Source organism: Festucalex cinctus, chromosome 19 (assembly GCF_051991245.1).
Source record: "Festucalex cinctus isolate MCC-2025b chromosome 19, RoL_Fcin_1.0, whole genome shotgun sequence".
Taxonomy (NCBI): domain Eukaryota; kingdom Metazoa; phylum Chordata; class Actinopteri; order Syngnathiformes; family Syngnathidae; genus Festucalex; species Festucalex cinctus.
In genome coordinates this window covers 14253701-14266392 of record NC_135429.1, presented here as the reverse complement: position 1 = coordinate 14266392, position 12692 = coordinate 14253701, and the positions used below count along the sequence as shown (strand labels likewise).

Sequence of the window (12692 nt, the reverse complement as noted above, 5' to 3'; positions counted from 1 at the left end):
CAAGTTGTTTTGATTGCACCATTCCTGGGAAAAACCGACGTACCACGAAATGAACACCCAGGAGTCAGGTCGTTATTTAACTGTGTTTTACAAGTTGATATTGTAGCAAACCTTGTGGGTGGTTTCCCGATTCCGACCGTCTGGACAGGCCGTAAAGGGCCTGTTAGTTCTCTAACGCTACAATATGTAAATAAAGTTCATTATTCCGGTATTATTATCTACAGAAGTCAACAAGTAAAAAAAACAAAAAAAACAAAAAAAACATTGTCACCACTAAGGGGAGCCAGAGGACACACATTACTAGTCGACGCCTGTGGTACCAAAATAATAACTTTCGTTTCTGAAGTTATTTATCGCGAGCGATTCTTGAGGAACCTGAAACGCATTTGACTTCTAAATCAACATTTTTTTTTTTTTTTTTTTACTTGACTCGTTCGTTACACCGCGAGTTTGAATTCTGATCATTCTAATATTAATTTTTCAGATTTACGTGACGTCACGACAGATTACGTCAACACGCGAACATTAAAGCCTTTCTGCGTTTAAAGGAATTAGTGCTTCCTCTCTCGGTCATTTCGCATTCAATTGCCTGACTATAAGGCATACAAAACCGACAGTAGAGTAAAGATGAAAACGAGAAGAGTTTTAATTAACCAAGGATAATATGGAAGAACTTGGCAGAAGCCAAACAATGTTTTAAATTGCTATCTAATTCCATACATTTGGGGTTCAAGGCAAAAGAAGTGGCTTCCTTTTTCTTTCCTTCCTGGATTGAACCGATCATGCAACCATGTGGATTTGCGTACATTTGGATCCTCTGCTCAGTGTTGCTGATTTTTGTGGTCCTTGGGTCCCCAGTCGTGAATGAGACCGTAAAGCATCAAAATTCGAGTACCCAAGAAAATGGGAATAACAGCAGGATACCCATTGTGTCCTTTAGGTGGGAACATGTTAAGGGCCCTTACGTAGTTGCAGTAGGTGTACTGGTGGCATTTTTGTCTAAACTAGGTAAGTAAAAATTCAGTAATATTTGAATTTATTTTAAAACAAATTAGTCTGTGATAGTCTAGTTCTCTGACCTAAACCCTATCAGAAGGACTGACATATATTTACATATATTTAATATTTGGTTCATGAAGTTGTATTCACTTCAACAGGAAAAAGAAAATGCTCTGAAATGAAAATCTGTTGTTTCTCCACAGTGATCGAGGCTAACCATAATGTGACCTCCGTCATCCCAGAGAGCGCCCTACTCATTTGCTTCGGCTTTGTCCTGGGTTTCATAATCTGGGGCGCTGACAAAGTGGAACTCTTCAAGTTGACACCGACCGTGTTCTTCTTATACCTCCTTCCTCAAATCGTCCTGGATGCAGGCTATTTTATGCCAAACAAGCTGTTCTTCAGAAACATTGGAACTATTCTGGTGTGTGCTGTCATCGGGACCTTGTGGAATGCTGTCAGTTTGGGGTTCACCCTGTGCGTCTGTCAGAAGGGAGGAGCCATGGGTAAGAAGATGTAGTAAGTTTACCGATATTAGGAATGAAACATGCAGGGCTGCTTTGAAGGGATGCAGCCATCAAAGGGTCATTAACTCATTCACTGCCATTGACGGAAAAAGACGATGCAAATGATGCATTTTTTGCTGGTCTGGCAATGAATGTGTTAAATGGATGATTGTATTAATTATTCCGTCAATGAATCAAAAACAATATTTGGCATAAAAGTTTGTAAAAGTTTCCAATTCACGGTGCTACCCAACTAAATTGAGAGCTTTGGCTTTTGGCTCAGCTCCTTCTTCACCACGACAGATCGATACAAAGTCCGCATCACTGCAGACGCTGCTCCTATGGTCATTGGGACACACAAACCCCTCCACCACGATAAGGTGATGGCTGATGGAGGGGACCTCACTGAGAATTTCATTCAATTCAATTTCAAATCAAAATGTCTCTCTCTCCTGCCTTTTGCTTTGCAGGTGATTTGGACATGGATTTGCTGCATTATCTTTTGTTCAGCTCTGTGATTGCCGCCGTGGACCCAGTGGCTGTTTTTTCTGTGTTTGAAGAGGTCCACGTCAATGAGGTTCTTTTCATTCTGGTGTTTGGGGAGTCACTAGTCAATGATGGTGTGACAGTGGTGAGTATGTTCATGGTGATTCAATAGTTATCTTCAAATTCAACAAAGTAACATTTGTAAGTAATTCTCAAGATTGAGGTGGGCGCAAAAATGTCCATCCGTTGGGATCCATCTCGGGGGGCGGCCATTTTGCCACTTGCTGTCAAGTGAAAATGACATCACAGTTGCTCAGGGCTCAGTTAACAACCAATCACGCCTCACTTGTTTGCTGAGTTTGGTCATGTGTGGCAAGCTGAGCCGTGATTGGTCGTTACCCTGAGCAGCTGTGATGTTATTTTTAGTCAAAAGCCAGTGGCAAAATGGCCGCCCCATGAGTTGGTTGAAAACGGGTGGATTTTGTTACTTAATTCATATTCAACAAACACAATATTAATCAGAAGAGCGGTTTACACAATTCGGGCAGCATAAACCATATTATTGTAAAGCAAATGTTTCTGTTGACTTGACTTGTCTTTTAAATATACAGTATATAGAAGCGCCAAATCCAGGTCCAGAAAGTAAATAACCCTGCCACAGCCCTTAGCCTCAGGTGCGGCAGTAGTTAGCTAGCTCCCATGATGCTCGTTTACTTGCTAGGGAGCTAGCTAGCTAGTACCCATGGTGCTCGTTTACCTGCTAGGGAGCTAGCTTGCTAGCACTAGGGGCTAAAGCCAAACTGTGGCAGGTTTTTTTTCTTTCTGGACCTAGATTTGCTGCCTCTGAATGTTTACCATATAATGAAAATCATATGATAATATTCATTGTTTGTCGTGTTGTGCTGTTAATTGTAGATGCTCTTTAATACGATTGAGGCATTTATTCCCCTGACCAAACCCATTGATTTTTTGGATATCCTCAGAGCAATAGGTAAGGCGTGAAAATCTGAATGAATCATTGATTGCCAGGAGCAAAACATATTTCCATTTTTTTTTTTGTGTGTGTCCAGTTTCCTTTTTCTTGGTGGCAGTTGGTGGGTCCCTCCTGGGTCTACTGTTTGGTTTGATGCTCTCTCTTCTGACCAGATACACAAGAAGTATCCAGATCATTGAGCCAGGCTTCATCTTTGTGGTGGGGTACCTCTCATACCTCACTGCTGAGATGTTGTCCCTCTCTGCCATCCTTTCGTGAGTCCTCAAGTCTTTTTTTAATCAAACATGTCACTTCTATTATCATTCTACACTATCATGCTGGCCTGTTTTTATTGTAGATGTTTTTTTTTTTAAACAACTAGTGCTGCTAAATGATAAAATTTCTTTAAGTATTTGCACAACTTTATGTAATTAATCGTGATTAGTTGTGAATAATCTCAATTAGTTGCGATTAATTGCGATTAATCACGATTAATCACAGTTTATCATATTTTCTACTCTTTTTCAAGGCTTCTAACTTGAGTAAAATCTTGGAATTCATATAAAATCATCAAATAGAAAGTATATTTAGAATCAAAGCTTGTTCTGTTTTCTTTGATCCTGAACTAGAATCCTCCTCCTGTACAATACAACTCTTTAAAAAAAAAAAGCCATCCAAATATAGACTCAGCTTTACAGGCCATCTTTTTTTTCTTACAGAACCAATTCTCAGAACTCACTTACTTGTTTAGTTCTATGTGATTTTGGGGAACAATCGTAAATGAAGCATTTATTTGTTTCTCTCCCCTGTGTTTTTTATTCACTGGAGGACTATCTGTTGTGGCGTGTCCTGCAAAAAGTACATCAATGCAAACATGGATGAGAGGTCCGTCACCACAGTCAGATATGCCATGAAGGTGCTCGCCAATGGGTCAGAAACCATCATATTTGTTTTCCTCGGAATCGCAGCCGTCGATAAGACGTTATGGGTGTGGAACACTGGCTTAGTCATCCTCACACTGATCTTCATCGTTGTTTATCGCTTCATTGGTGAGATTTGATCAGGTTGGAAACTAAACACGATGCAATGTGATAGCATTTTTCACCAGACAGACAGATTGTGTTTGCTGTATAGGAGTCTTTTTCCTCACTTGGATCATGAACAAATTCCGGCTGATCCAATTGGAGGTCATCGATCAAATTATTATGAGCTACGGTGGCCTGCGAGGGGCAGTCGCCTACGGCCTGGCAGTGATGCTGGATGAGAAAAAGATTAAGGAGAAGAATTTAATGGTCTCCACAACTCTGATCGTGGTTTATTTTACTGTCATCCTTCAGGTAGGTTGTGATTTGTTGTTGCCGATGTGGCTCGGAATTTAAATTTGGTGCTTGCAGGGACTGACACTGAAACCTCTTGTCACTTGGCTGAAAGTAAAGAGAGCTTCAGACACCGAGCACTCGCTTATAGAAACAGTGCAGAATAAGGTGAAGTTTAAAAAAACAAAAACATTTTTCACATTTACAGTCTCTTAACAGTTAACCTTGCACTAACCTGTCATCTTTATACAGGTCTTCGAACACATGCTGGTTGCAATTGAAGATATAGCTGGGCAATTTGGTCACAACTACATGATGGACAAGTAATTGTTCAAGATTGAAATTGATGACGTCGAACGGAGCTGTAATATGTACTTGTGTAGGTGGAATCATTTTGAAGAGAAGTGGGTGGCGCCGATTTTGATGAAGCCATCGGCAAGGAAGAATCAGGACTACGTCTTCAAAGTTTTTCATCGGCTCAACCTCAAGGATGCTATCAGCTACGTAACAGAGGTGGGTGCAGTACAGTGAACGGTTGTGTAGTCACTGTTCGACAGTCGCTATTACCACCAATTCGCAGATTTTGTTCAGGAATCTAAGCCATTATACGTGGGAAAACCCCACCTCGTGACTTTGCGAAGAATACTGTCAACATGTTTTTACAATAATATGGTCTGTGTAGCGCTACTAGCCTAAACAAGGCATTCAGATTGATATAATATTGCTTTTGTGTAATAGGAATTAAGCAGTTAAATCCACCTTTTTTTTTTCTTTTTTTTTTAAATTAATCAGGGGTCGGCCATTTTGCCTTATTGCGACTGAAAATGACATCACAGCAATCAGGGCTCAGCTTTGCGAACGTTACATGTCTAAACTGAGAAAAGAGGTGAGCCATGATTGGTTGTTACCTGCGCAACTGTGATGTCATTTTCAGTTGACAGCAAGTGGCAAAATGGCCGCCCTCTGAGATGGATAAAATAAAATAAAATAAAAAAAATTAAAAAAGGGGTGGATTTTGCTGCTTAATTAATTTTCCACAAACACAATATTAATCAGAATCATGCCATATTTAGACTAGTAGAGGTGCATAGCAGAAACATTTGGACTTGACTTCCTCTTTAAGCATTTTAAATGCTGTGAGGCTATTTCCAGGTATAACGATAGCATAATTATTCAAGTATTATTGTTTTTTTTTTTTTAAACAAGAAAAAACTAAATTCAACAGACAAGATTAGTTTAGATTCCATTTTTACGGATTACCATGACCTGGATGGCAGACAAAAAAAAAAATCAATTAGTAGGCATGTGGAAAAAAACACTTTTGTGTTATGAGGCCAAAAATACAGTGAATGTAATTTTAGTGATAATTTGGGTGACCAGAGAATTACACTCTTCAGTCATGGGAGTAGCCCATATGTCAAAACATGAGACTGAGGGAAAGGAAACAAAGCAAACAATAATGATCATTCAACGTGTTTCCTCATTTTGGATGCAGGGCGAACGCAACGGCTCTTTGGGACTGATTCGAAATCAATCTGGAGTTATTGAACTCGAGAAGAAGTTTGCGCAAAAATCCTCTGAAGCCATGCCGGATATCATGGCGAACATGGGAGACGAGCTTGGTGCAGTGTCCACTTTGGGGTGAGTTCAACTTTTCAGCCGTGATTATACGAAGACGAGTTTTCAAAGATAATGCTGCTGTGATTATGATGATGATAGTTTCCACAATGTTTATGACCATACTGAGTTCTTAACATTTTACATAAGTAGAAGAGAACCCTGGCCTTCCGTGAGCCTGGACATGCATGAGCAGAAGGGTGCGAAGCAAACAGAAGACATCAGCCACCACCTGCTGCAGCAACACTTGTACAAAGGCAGGAAACAGGTAGAGTCCTTGAGTTGAACGTGCCTATGAAAAACAAACTGAAACGCAAGAATATGACGACGCCATGATTCATTCGTCCTTCCTGTACATGTTCCGTGTGGCAGCATCGGCATAGATACAGCAGGAGCTATATCGAGGTCAACAAAGACAAAAAAGAGGCGCAGGAGATCTTCCAAAGGACGATGAGAAATCGTTTGGAGTCTTTTAAGACGACAAAGATGGGGCTTGCCGCCAAGACGTTGACAAAGTACCCCAAAAAACTCCACGAGCACAAGGTCAAGCTTGATGATGAATTCACAAACACTTGATAAATAGCTTCTCTTTGTGGTGTATTCACTTGATTCTAGGTGGAAAAGGATTTGAAAATCATTGTATATTCTGTATTTTTTAAATGCACATTTTACACAACGTCTCAAGTTGGAGTCTCACTGTCTTGCATTTAAACATAAATACATTCTAAGTAAATTGGGACATCACAAATCCTGGACTTTATTTATTAACTAATTCTCGCTCTTTCAGATGTCAAGTGGAAAACTTTACCGTTATGCCAATGAAGGTAAGAAGATAAGCAACTAATGTGATATAATCATTGCATTATGACACTCATAACATTTATTTTCTAGACCAGGGGTGTCAAACATATGGCCCGCGGGCCGGATCAGGCCCGCAAATGGGTCTAATCCGGCCCGTGAGAAGACTTTGTGAAGTAAAAAAAATAAAATAAAAAATTATAATGTCGGACCAATTAATCAGACAGACACAATCAAATATATAAATTTGTAATTTCACAAGCAGTCCTCAGATGAGTAATGTAACTTTTACACGGAATCGCAGTGGAAGTCATTATTTTACACACAACTTAAAAGTTATGGTTTGTTTAAAAAAAAATGTTTGTTTTTTTAATCATAGATCAACATAAACATGTTAAATATGACACAAAGTAAATTCCTGGTAACAAAAATACATATGACAGGGATTAACGTCCTTATAACTTCATTAACTGTGCCACACAGTGCATTCTGGGAGCTATAAAAGCTGTAAAACAGGTAGATTTACACATGTCAAGAACTCATACAGGCAAAGTGTTGCTGCATTACATTTGCATTATTTTTTTAAACAATAGATTACAGTTGAGCTCCGTAATTTAGGGATGGCCCAAAAATCACAAAAATCTGCCTATAATTGACGGAAATTGTTTTTAAGTTAAAATACCATTATTTTACCGATTCGGCCCACTCAGTAATATATTTTCCTCCATGTGGCCCCTGAGCTAATAGTTTGACACCCCTGTTCTAGACCCTGATATAGCAGAGGAGGAGGAGGACAGCACGTCCAGCTATGAGGCATCGGATGATTCACTCACAATGAAAGTCCTCCGGAAAGCAGAAGGTAAGAACATCTATCTTTTACTGTCACACCTGTGCAATAATCAAGCAATCTAAACAGCAAATTGATATGCCACACCTGTGAGGTGGATGGATGATGTTGGCAAAGGAAAAGTGCTTTATGAACAATATTTGTAAGGGGACAAGATCAACCTTGAAAGACATTTCTTCCCCATGTAGCTGAAAACGAGAAGCCAACCTTCGTGTTAGAAACAGAGGCGGCGGAATCAACACTGGCCCCGCCGTGGTTGTCAGGGACGGAGGCTGATAGCAACGCAGCAACCCCCTCGGAGAGGGCTCGGGAAAGATTGCCCTGTACGCCCAGCAGCATTCGCCGGGCACCCTCCACAGAGTCCGTCGCGCAGGCAGATGCAGCAGATGTGGAAGACAGTAGCGATGAAGAGCTCGCACTGCCATCAACGCCGCCGCCGTCAACGCCGCCGCCGTCAACGCCGCCGCCGTCAACGTCGCCACCGTCAACGCCGCCACCGTCAACGCCGCCACCGTCAACGCCGCCACCGTCAACGTCAACGTCACCACCCCCTGACTGATGGTGATCAACAACAGGGCTTGACATGAATTTTTTTGCTCAGTGTGGCTATGGTGGTTTCTAAGAATTAAAAGCCACGTAGCAAATTTGTTAGCCACAATTTTGTTGTTGGGGTTATGTGCAACCAACTTCCCGCATTCGGTAAAGCAAAGCACTTGAGTAAACTACATGCAGTGAAGTTATTTTCCTTGCTGGCAGTTGAGGCTGACTCGGGGATCAGAATAAAAGCATTTGGACAACAAATGTGTGGCTTTTCCTCCTTCACTTCAGTTTTTTTTCTCTCTAATACAATTCTCTCTCAGTGCATATGTTTTAACAGCTGTACTGTTAAAATAACACTGGGAAAAATACTCCACTTCTCAAGCCACACATGCCACTGTATGCGCAAATCACATCAACTGAACGCCAAATATATTATTCAAATATGTTCAAAATTCAGAAATCTTTTTAAATTCCCTCTGGACTTTTTGTTAACACTACAATTAAAATCAAAACATAAAAGTCAACCAGCCAAAGTGATGCTTGCGGGCTTTTATTTGAGAAAAGGGGTACCAACAATTTTGCCTGTGACAGGCCTATAAAGAAACAAAAGTAAACACAATCTCGGGCATACCAAAAAAAAAAAAGAAAATCTCTTGTTGATTGCAGTGATTCTCTTAGTATTATTTTTCAAGACAACTCTGTTGGACCACAAATATTAAGCTGCTTGATTTACATTGGTCAATTATTTTTTAAACACAAATGTCAGTTTCAAGTTATTTTGGGATTATTGTGTGTTTTTCTAGAGAGGTACTACCATTTGCACAAATTTTGTTGGTGTGTATTATATATACACAGTAGTAGAGATAGACTGCCCGACTATACTCATACTCATACCAGTATGAGTACTAATGTCTTGAGTATTTACAAATACTGATACTACTACTACTATTGGTGCATACAAAAAAAATGCTCTGCTTTTTTTAACAGTACAAACAATTTCTATCCATCCATCCATTTTCTTGACCGCTTATACCTCACAAGGGTCACGGGGGGTGCTGGAGCCTATCTCAGCTGGACTGGTTGCCAGCCAATCGCAGTACCAACAATTTGCTTAAGTAATTCATAAAAAAAAAAAAGAAAGACCAGTATATCCCAATATAACATTTTTGCCTAAAATTACATAAAATTAATGGTAATTTTCCATTATAATTTCTAGCTCCTGATGGTAAAACAGCCACAAGAGGGCAACTGCCATCACGGGTACCAATACCTTGAAGTAAGGCCTGGTATCGGTACTCACACATCCCTAACATATACACATATATTCACATATAAACATATTTCTTCATAAATAGTCCATTTCTGACGTTTCTAGATGTTTTGTAACATAGTCTAATATTATTTTTTCATTTCCAGGATCCTTAAGGTAGAAATGAGACCCATCCAGCATCCTGATGACGAAATCTCCTGTCGTGGTGTCTTTCCATGCTGTTGACAAATAATGCAATCAGATGCATTCAAACTGATAACAGCAAATCCATGCAAGAAGACTAGATTAAATTGTAACATTAGATTGTTTAATTCCCGGAAAGGTCGAACCGAATAAGCATTTTGAAGCTAATGTAGCTTTTTCAATGCTTGGTATATAGAAAAATTATAAAAACTCAACACCTTTGCAAACTGTAAACACTGCTGAATGAGTCTTACTGTATATTAATCATCAGAGCACTGACCTTGTAAATCATGAGGAATATCATCTTTCCCATCAAAGCATGAGACTGGGCAGGTGAGGAATGGACTTAAAGGCTTGTTACACCTGTAGCAAAACAAGTAGAATACAGCTATAATAAGAAAGCACAGTTAATTAATTTTTGATAAATTTTTATTTGTTGTGAGCTCACTTGTAGTTCTCAACAACATGGAGGTCAGCCTTAAGCGCAGGAAGGAACAGTTTAAGAACTTCTGGGTTGGCCAGGAGCTCGGGCGGAGTTCCTCCGATGGATATTAGCCACTTGAGAAAGTCGTCATCTGATAAGTCACTTCTCTTTGGGGCTTGGATGCGAGTGTCAGACTATAAAGATACGATGACGAGACAAAATGATCTGACATGGAGTAAAAAAACTGGACTGTCAAGAACAAACACTACAAAATGACTGCAGAATTTCTTAGGATTTGAATCCAATCAATATTTTATTATCCTTATTTGATCCCTCAAGGGGATATTCAACTTAACATTCTAGTCTGCTATTTTTGACAGTACAATTTGCATAATAGGGGTGTGAATTGGCTAGTACCTGACGATTCGATCGTATCACGATTCATAGGTCACGATTCGATTCGATACCGATTAATCCCGATACTAGGGGTGTGAATTGCCTAGTACCTGACGATTCGATTCGTATCACGATTCACAGGTCACGATTCGATTCGATACCGATTAATCCCGATACGAATTTATAAGTCGATTGTTGCGATTTTTTTCATTCAAATTTAGAAAATACTAATCAGTAAGCTTCTAGAGTGTAAGATTTATATGAAAATGTATTATTTATTTATCTGAAATTTCAGTCTTATAGAGGTTGTAATCTGTTTCATGTTTGAACAGCATTAAAATAAAATATTAAGGCTTAATGTTCCGTTCATATAACATCCTTCCATGCTCAAGGTGTGAATCCTAAAAAAAAAAAAAAAAAAAAAAAAAAAAATCAAAAAAAAAAATCGATTCTGCCGATTATTGAATCGATTCGAGAATAATCGTATATGTAATGTAATGTAATGTATATCGCGATATATCGCCGAATCGATTTTTTTTTTTTACACCCCTACCCGATACGAATTTATAAATCCATTGTTGTGATTTTTTTTATTTAAATTTAGAAAATACTAATCACGAAACTTGTACAGTGTAAGATAATGATTTGTATGAAAATGTATTATTTATTTATCTGAAACTTCAGTCTTACACAGATCATAATCTGTTTCATGTTTGAACAGCAATAAATTAAAAATATTAAGGCTTAGTGTTCCATTAATATAACATTTTTCCATGCTTAAGGTGTGAACCCTAAGACGTTTTGGTAACTATTTTTCCATCAAAAATGGATATTTAAAAATCGATTCGGCCCCCTATTGAATTGATTCGAGAATTGCGCGATGTAATATCGCGATATATTGCCGAATCGATTTTTTTTAACACCCCTATTGCATAAGTAATTCAGGAAAATGAAAACAAATCACACTGTCGCTTACATAAGGTGCAGATGCACCAGAAAGGAAAATATGAATTGGCTCAATGTTGTGGAGTTTCTTCAGAGCATCTGCAACAGCGTAGCTTGTATAAGCACCAAAACTAAGACAAATCAGAAGGGTAAACAACATGGCATGAGTATATATATTTAAAGTATGAAGAAACATACAGTATATGCTGTTTTGTTCTCATACCTGTGGCCAAAAAGAGCAAATGGCTTCTCTTTGAGCACTGGTAATAACAAATGAAGAACTTCATCTACAATCTGCTGCATGTTAACGAAGAAAGGCTCTTTAGCCCGACTTTCCCGTCCTGGTAGTTTGACAGCAAACACTGAAAGTAAAAGAATAAGTATACTTTAGCCAGAGGTATCAAAACTATACTGATTGTACTTCTTACGTCCTACACTGGGTGGCAAGGCGGGAGAAGAGCAGAAGAAATTTGATCTCATCATTCACTTCCTTATTTTCCACAAACAACACATTACTGAAATACTATAGCAAACAAATTATGTAATAAAGATAATTTAGTTACAACAGTAAATGTCAAGGTCATTACGTCGTTTTGGTCTGAAAAATACATGATTCTGTTGTTGCTCAGTGAGGCCAATCCTTGACTTTTTGTTTAATCACCAGGCTGTTTTAACAGTATGGATAATTAATATAAAACTTTGTGTAATTGCTTCACATATACAGTATGTATCTACTCTGAAGCTGCTACTGCTGATACTAATGCTGGTATTATGTTGTGGTTACCTTCTATGGAGCTGTTCAGGATGCTCCCCCAGCGTGCATAATGTATGGAGCCTCCACCTGCCCAGGGGAAGCAGATCAACCTGGCAACAGCATCTGGCCTTTTCTTGAAACAATTGATCAATTTTTCCATTCTGGATTTGTACAACTAGTATGAAGACTCGCAAAGTGATTTGTGCCCGTGTTGACTCACAATGCAAGAAAGGCGGCTGACTCCACGGCGAAAACAAAACACAAATGTAGAAGCAAAAGTAAGTTGCACTGCAAATTTCAGATATTAATAGTTCCGGGATTTATTCTTCTACGGTTGTTTTTACTGTTGTCGTTTTGACAGATAGACATCTTATGGCGGGGGTGAGAATGTCAACGCGGAATATTCTTGCAGCTGTCAACTTCAAGTCACTTAAAACAAAGCAAATACGATATGGATCGATCCTCACTGAAGGTCTGACGTGGAGAAGTGTAAAATTATAGGCGATTTAATTCTAAATTCGAAACGCAAAAGTTAGGGGGAAGTGACGTTCTTTCGTACAATTGGTATTTCCTGACGGGGTTCCCTTGGTGGCAGCGGGAGCTTGACTTTTGTGTCAAGTTAGGACTATACACGCCCT

General features: G+C 39.1%; 2 protein-coding genes across 6 annotated transcripts; one reads left to right on the top strand and one right to left on the bottom strand.

Moving 5' to 3' along the window:
* Positions 1-540: 540 nt before the first annotated feature.
* Positions 541-8343, top strand: LOC144007689 (sodium/hydrogen exchanger 3-like). Of its 5 annotated transcripts, none has more exons than XM_077507528.1 (17): positions 541-1008; positions 1203-1505; positions 1976-2136; positions 2907-2982; positions 3138-3239; positions 3793-3849; positions 3933-4013; positions 4081-4301; positions 4359-4448; positions 4533-4603; positions 4664-4793; positions 5776-5921; positions 6051-6165; positions 6270-6440; positions 6685-6721; positions 7462-7554; positions 7731-8343. In XM_077507528.1, the coding sequence occupies exons 1-17, from the start codon at positions 783-785 to the stop codon at positions 8099-8101; spliced, it is 2451 nt and encodes an 816-aa protein (XP_077363654.1). In that variant the 5' UTR covers positions 541-782; the 3' UTR covers positions 8102-8343. The 5 variants fall into 5 exon arrangements, with proteins under 5 accessions (XP_077363654.1, XP_077363655.1, XP_077363653.1 ...); XM_077507529.1 differs by having other exon boundaries at positions 542-1008; positions 4099-4301; XM_077507527.1 differs by having other exon boundaries at positions 543-1008; positions 3062-3239; positions 3824-3849.
* Positions 8344-8616: 273 nt separating this feature from the next.
* olah (oleoyl-ACP hydrolase) lies at positions 8617-12610 on the bottom strand. The gene is made up of 6 exons (XM_077507719.1): positions 12085-12610; positions 11524-11662; positions 11332-11431; positions 9984-10153; positions 9816-9898; positions 8617-9570 (listed from the first exon to the last, which is right to left on the bottom strand). The coding sequence occupies exons 1-6, from the start codon at positions 12212-12214 to the stop codon at positions 9428-9430; spliced, it is 765 nt and encodes a 254-aa protein (XP_077363845.1). The 5' UTR covers positions 12215-12610; the 3' UTR covers positions 8617-9427.
* Positions 12611-12692: the final 82 nt, after the last annotated feature.

Excerpts from the sequence above, each read along its gene's own strand:
- LOC144007689 (XM_077507525.1), top strand. The coding sequence starts at position 783 with ATGCAACCATGTGGATTTGCGTACATTTGGATCCTCTGCTCAGTGTTG. Across the intron at positions 2,137-2,906 it reads TCAATGATGGTGTGACAGTG|ATGCTCTTTAATACGATTGA; the intron begins GTGAGTATGTTC and ends TGTTAATTGTAG. Across the intron at positions 2,983-3,061 it reads GGATATCCTCAGAGCAATAG|TTTCCTTTTTCTTGGTGGCA; the intron begins GTAAGGCGTGAA and ends GTGTGTGTCCAG.
- olah (XM_077507719.1), bottom strand. The coding sequence starts at position 12,214 with ATGGAAAAATTGATCAATTGTTTCAAGAAAAGGCCAGATGCTGTTGCC. Across the intron at positions 9,899-9,983 it reads CATGTTGTTGAGAACTACAA|GTGTAACAAGCCTTTAAGTC; the intron begins GTGAGCTCACAA and ends GTTTTGCTACAG. Across the intron at positions 9,571-9,815 it reads TATTCCTCATGATTTACAAG|CATGGAAAGACACCACGACA; the intron begins GTCAGTGCTCTG and ends ATTTGTCAACAG.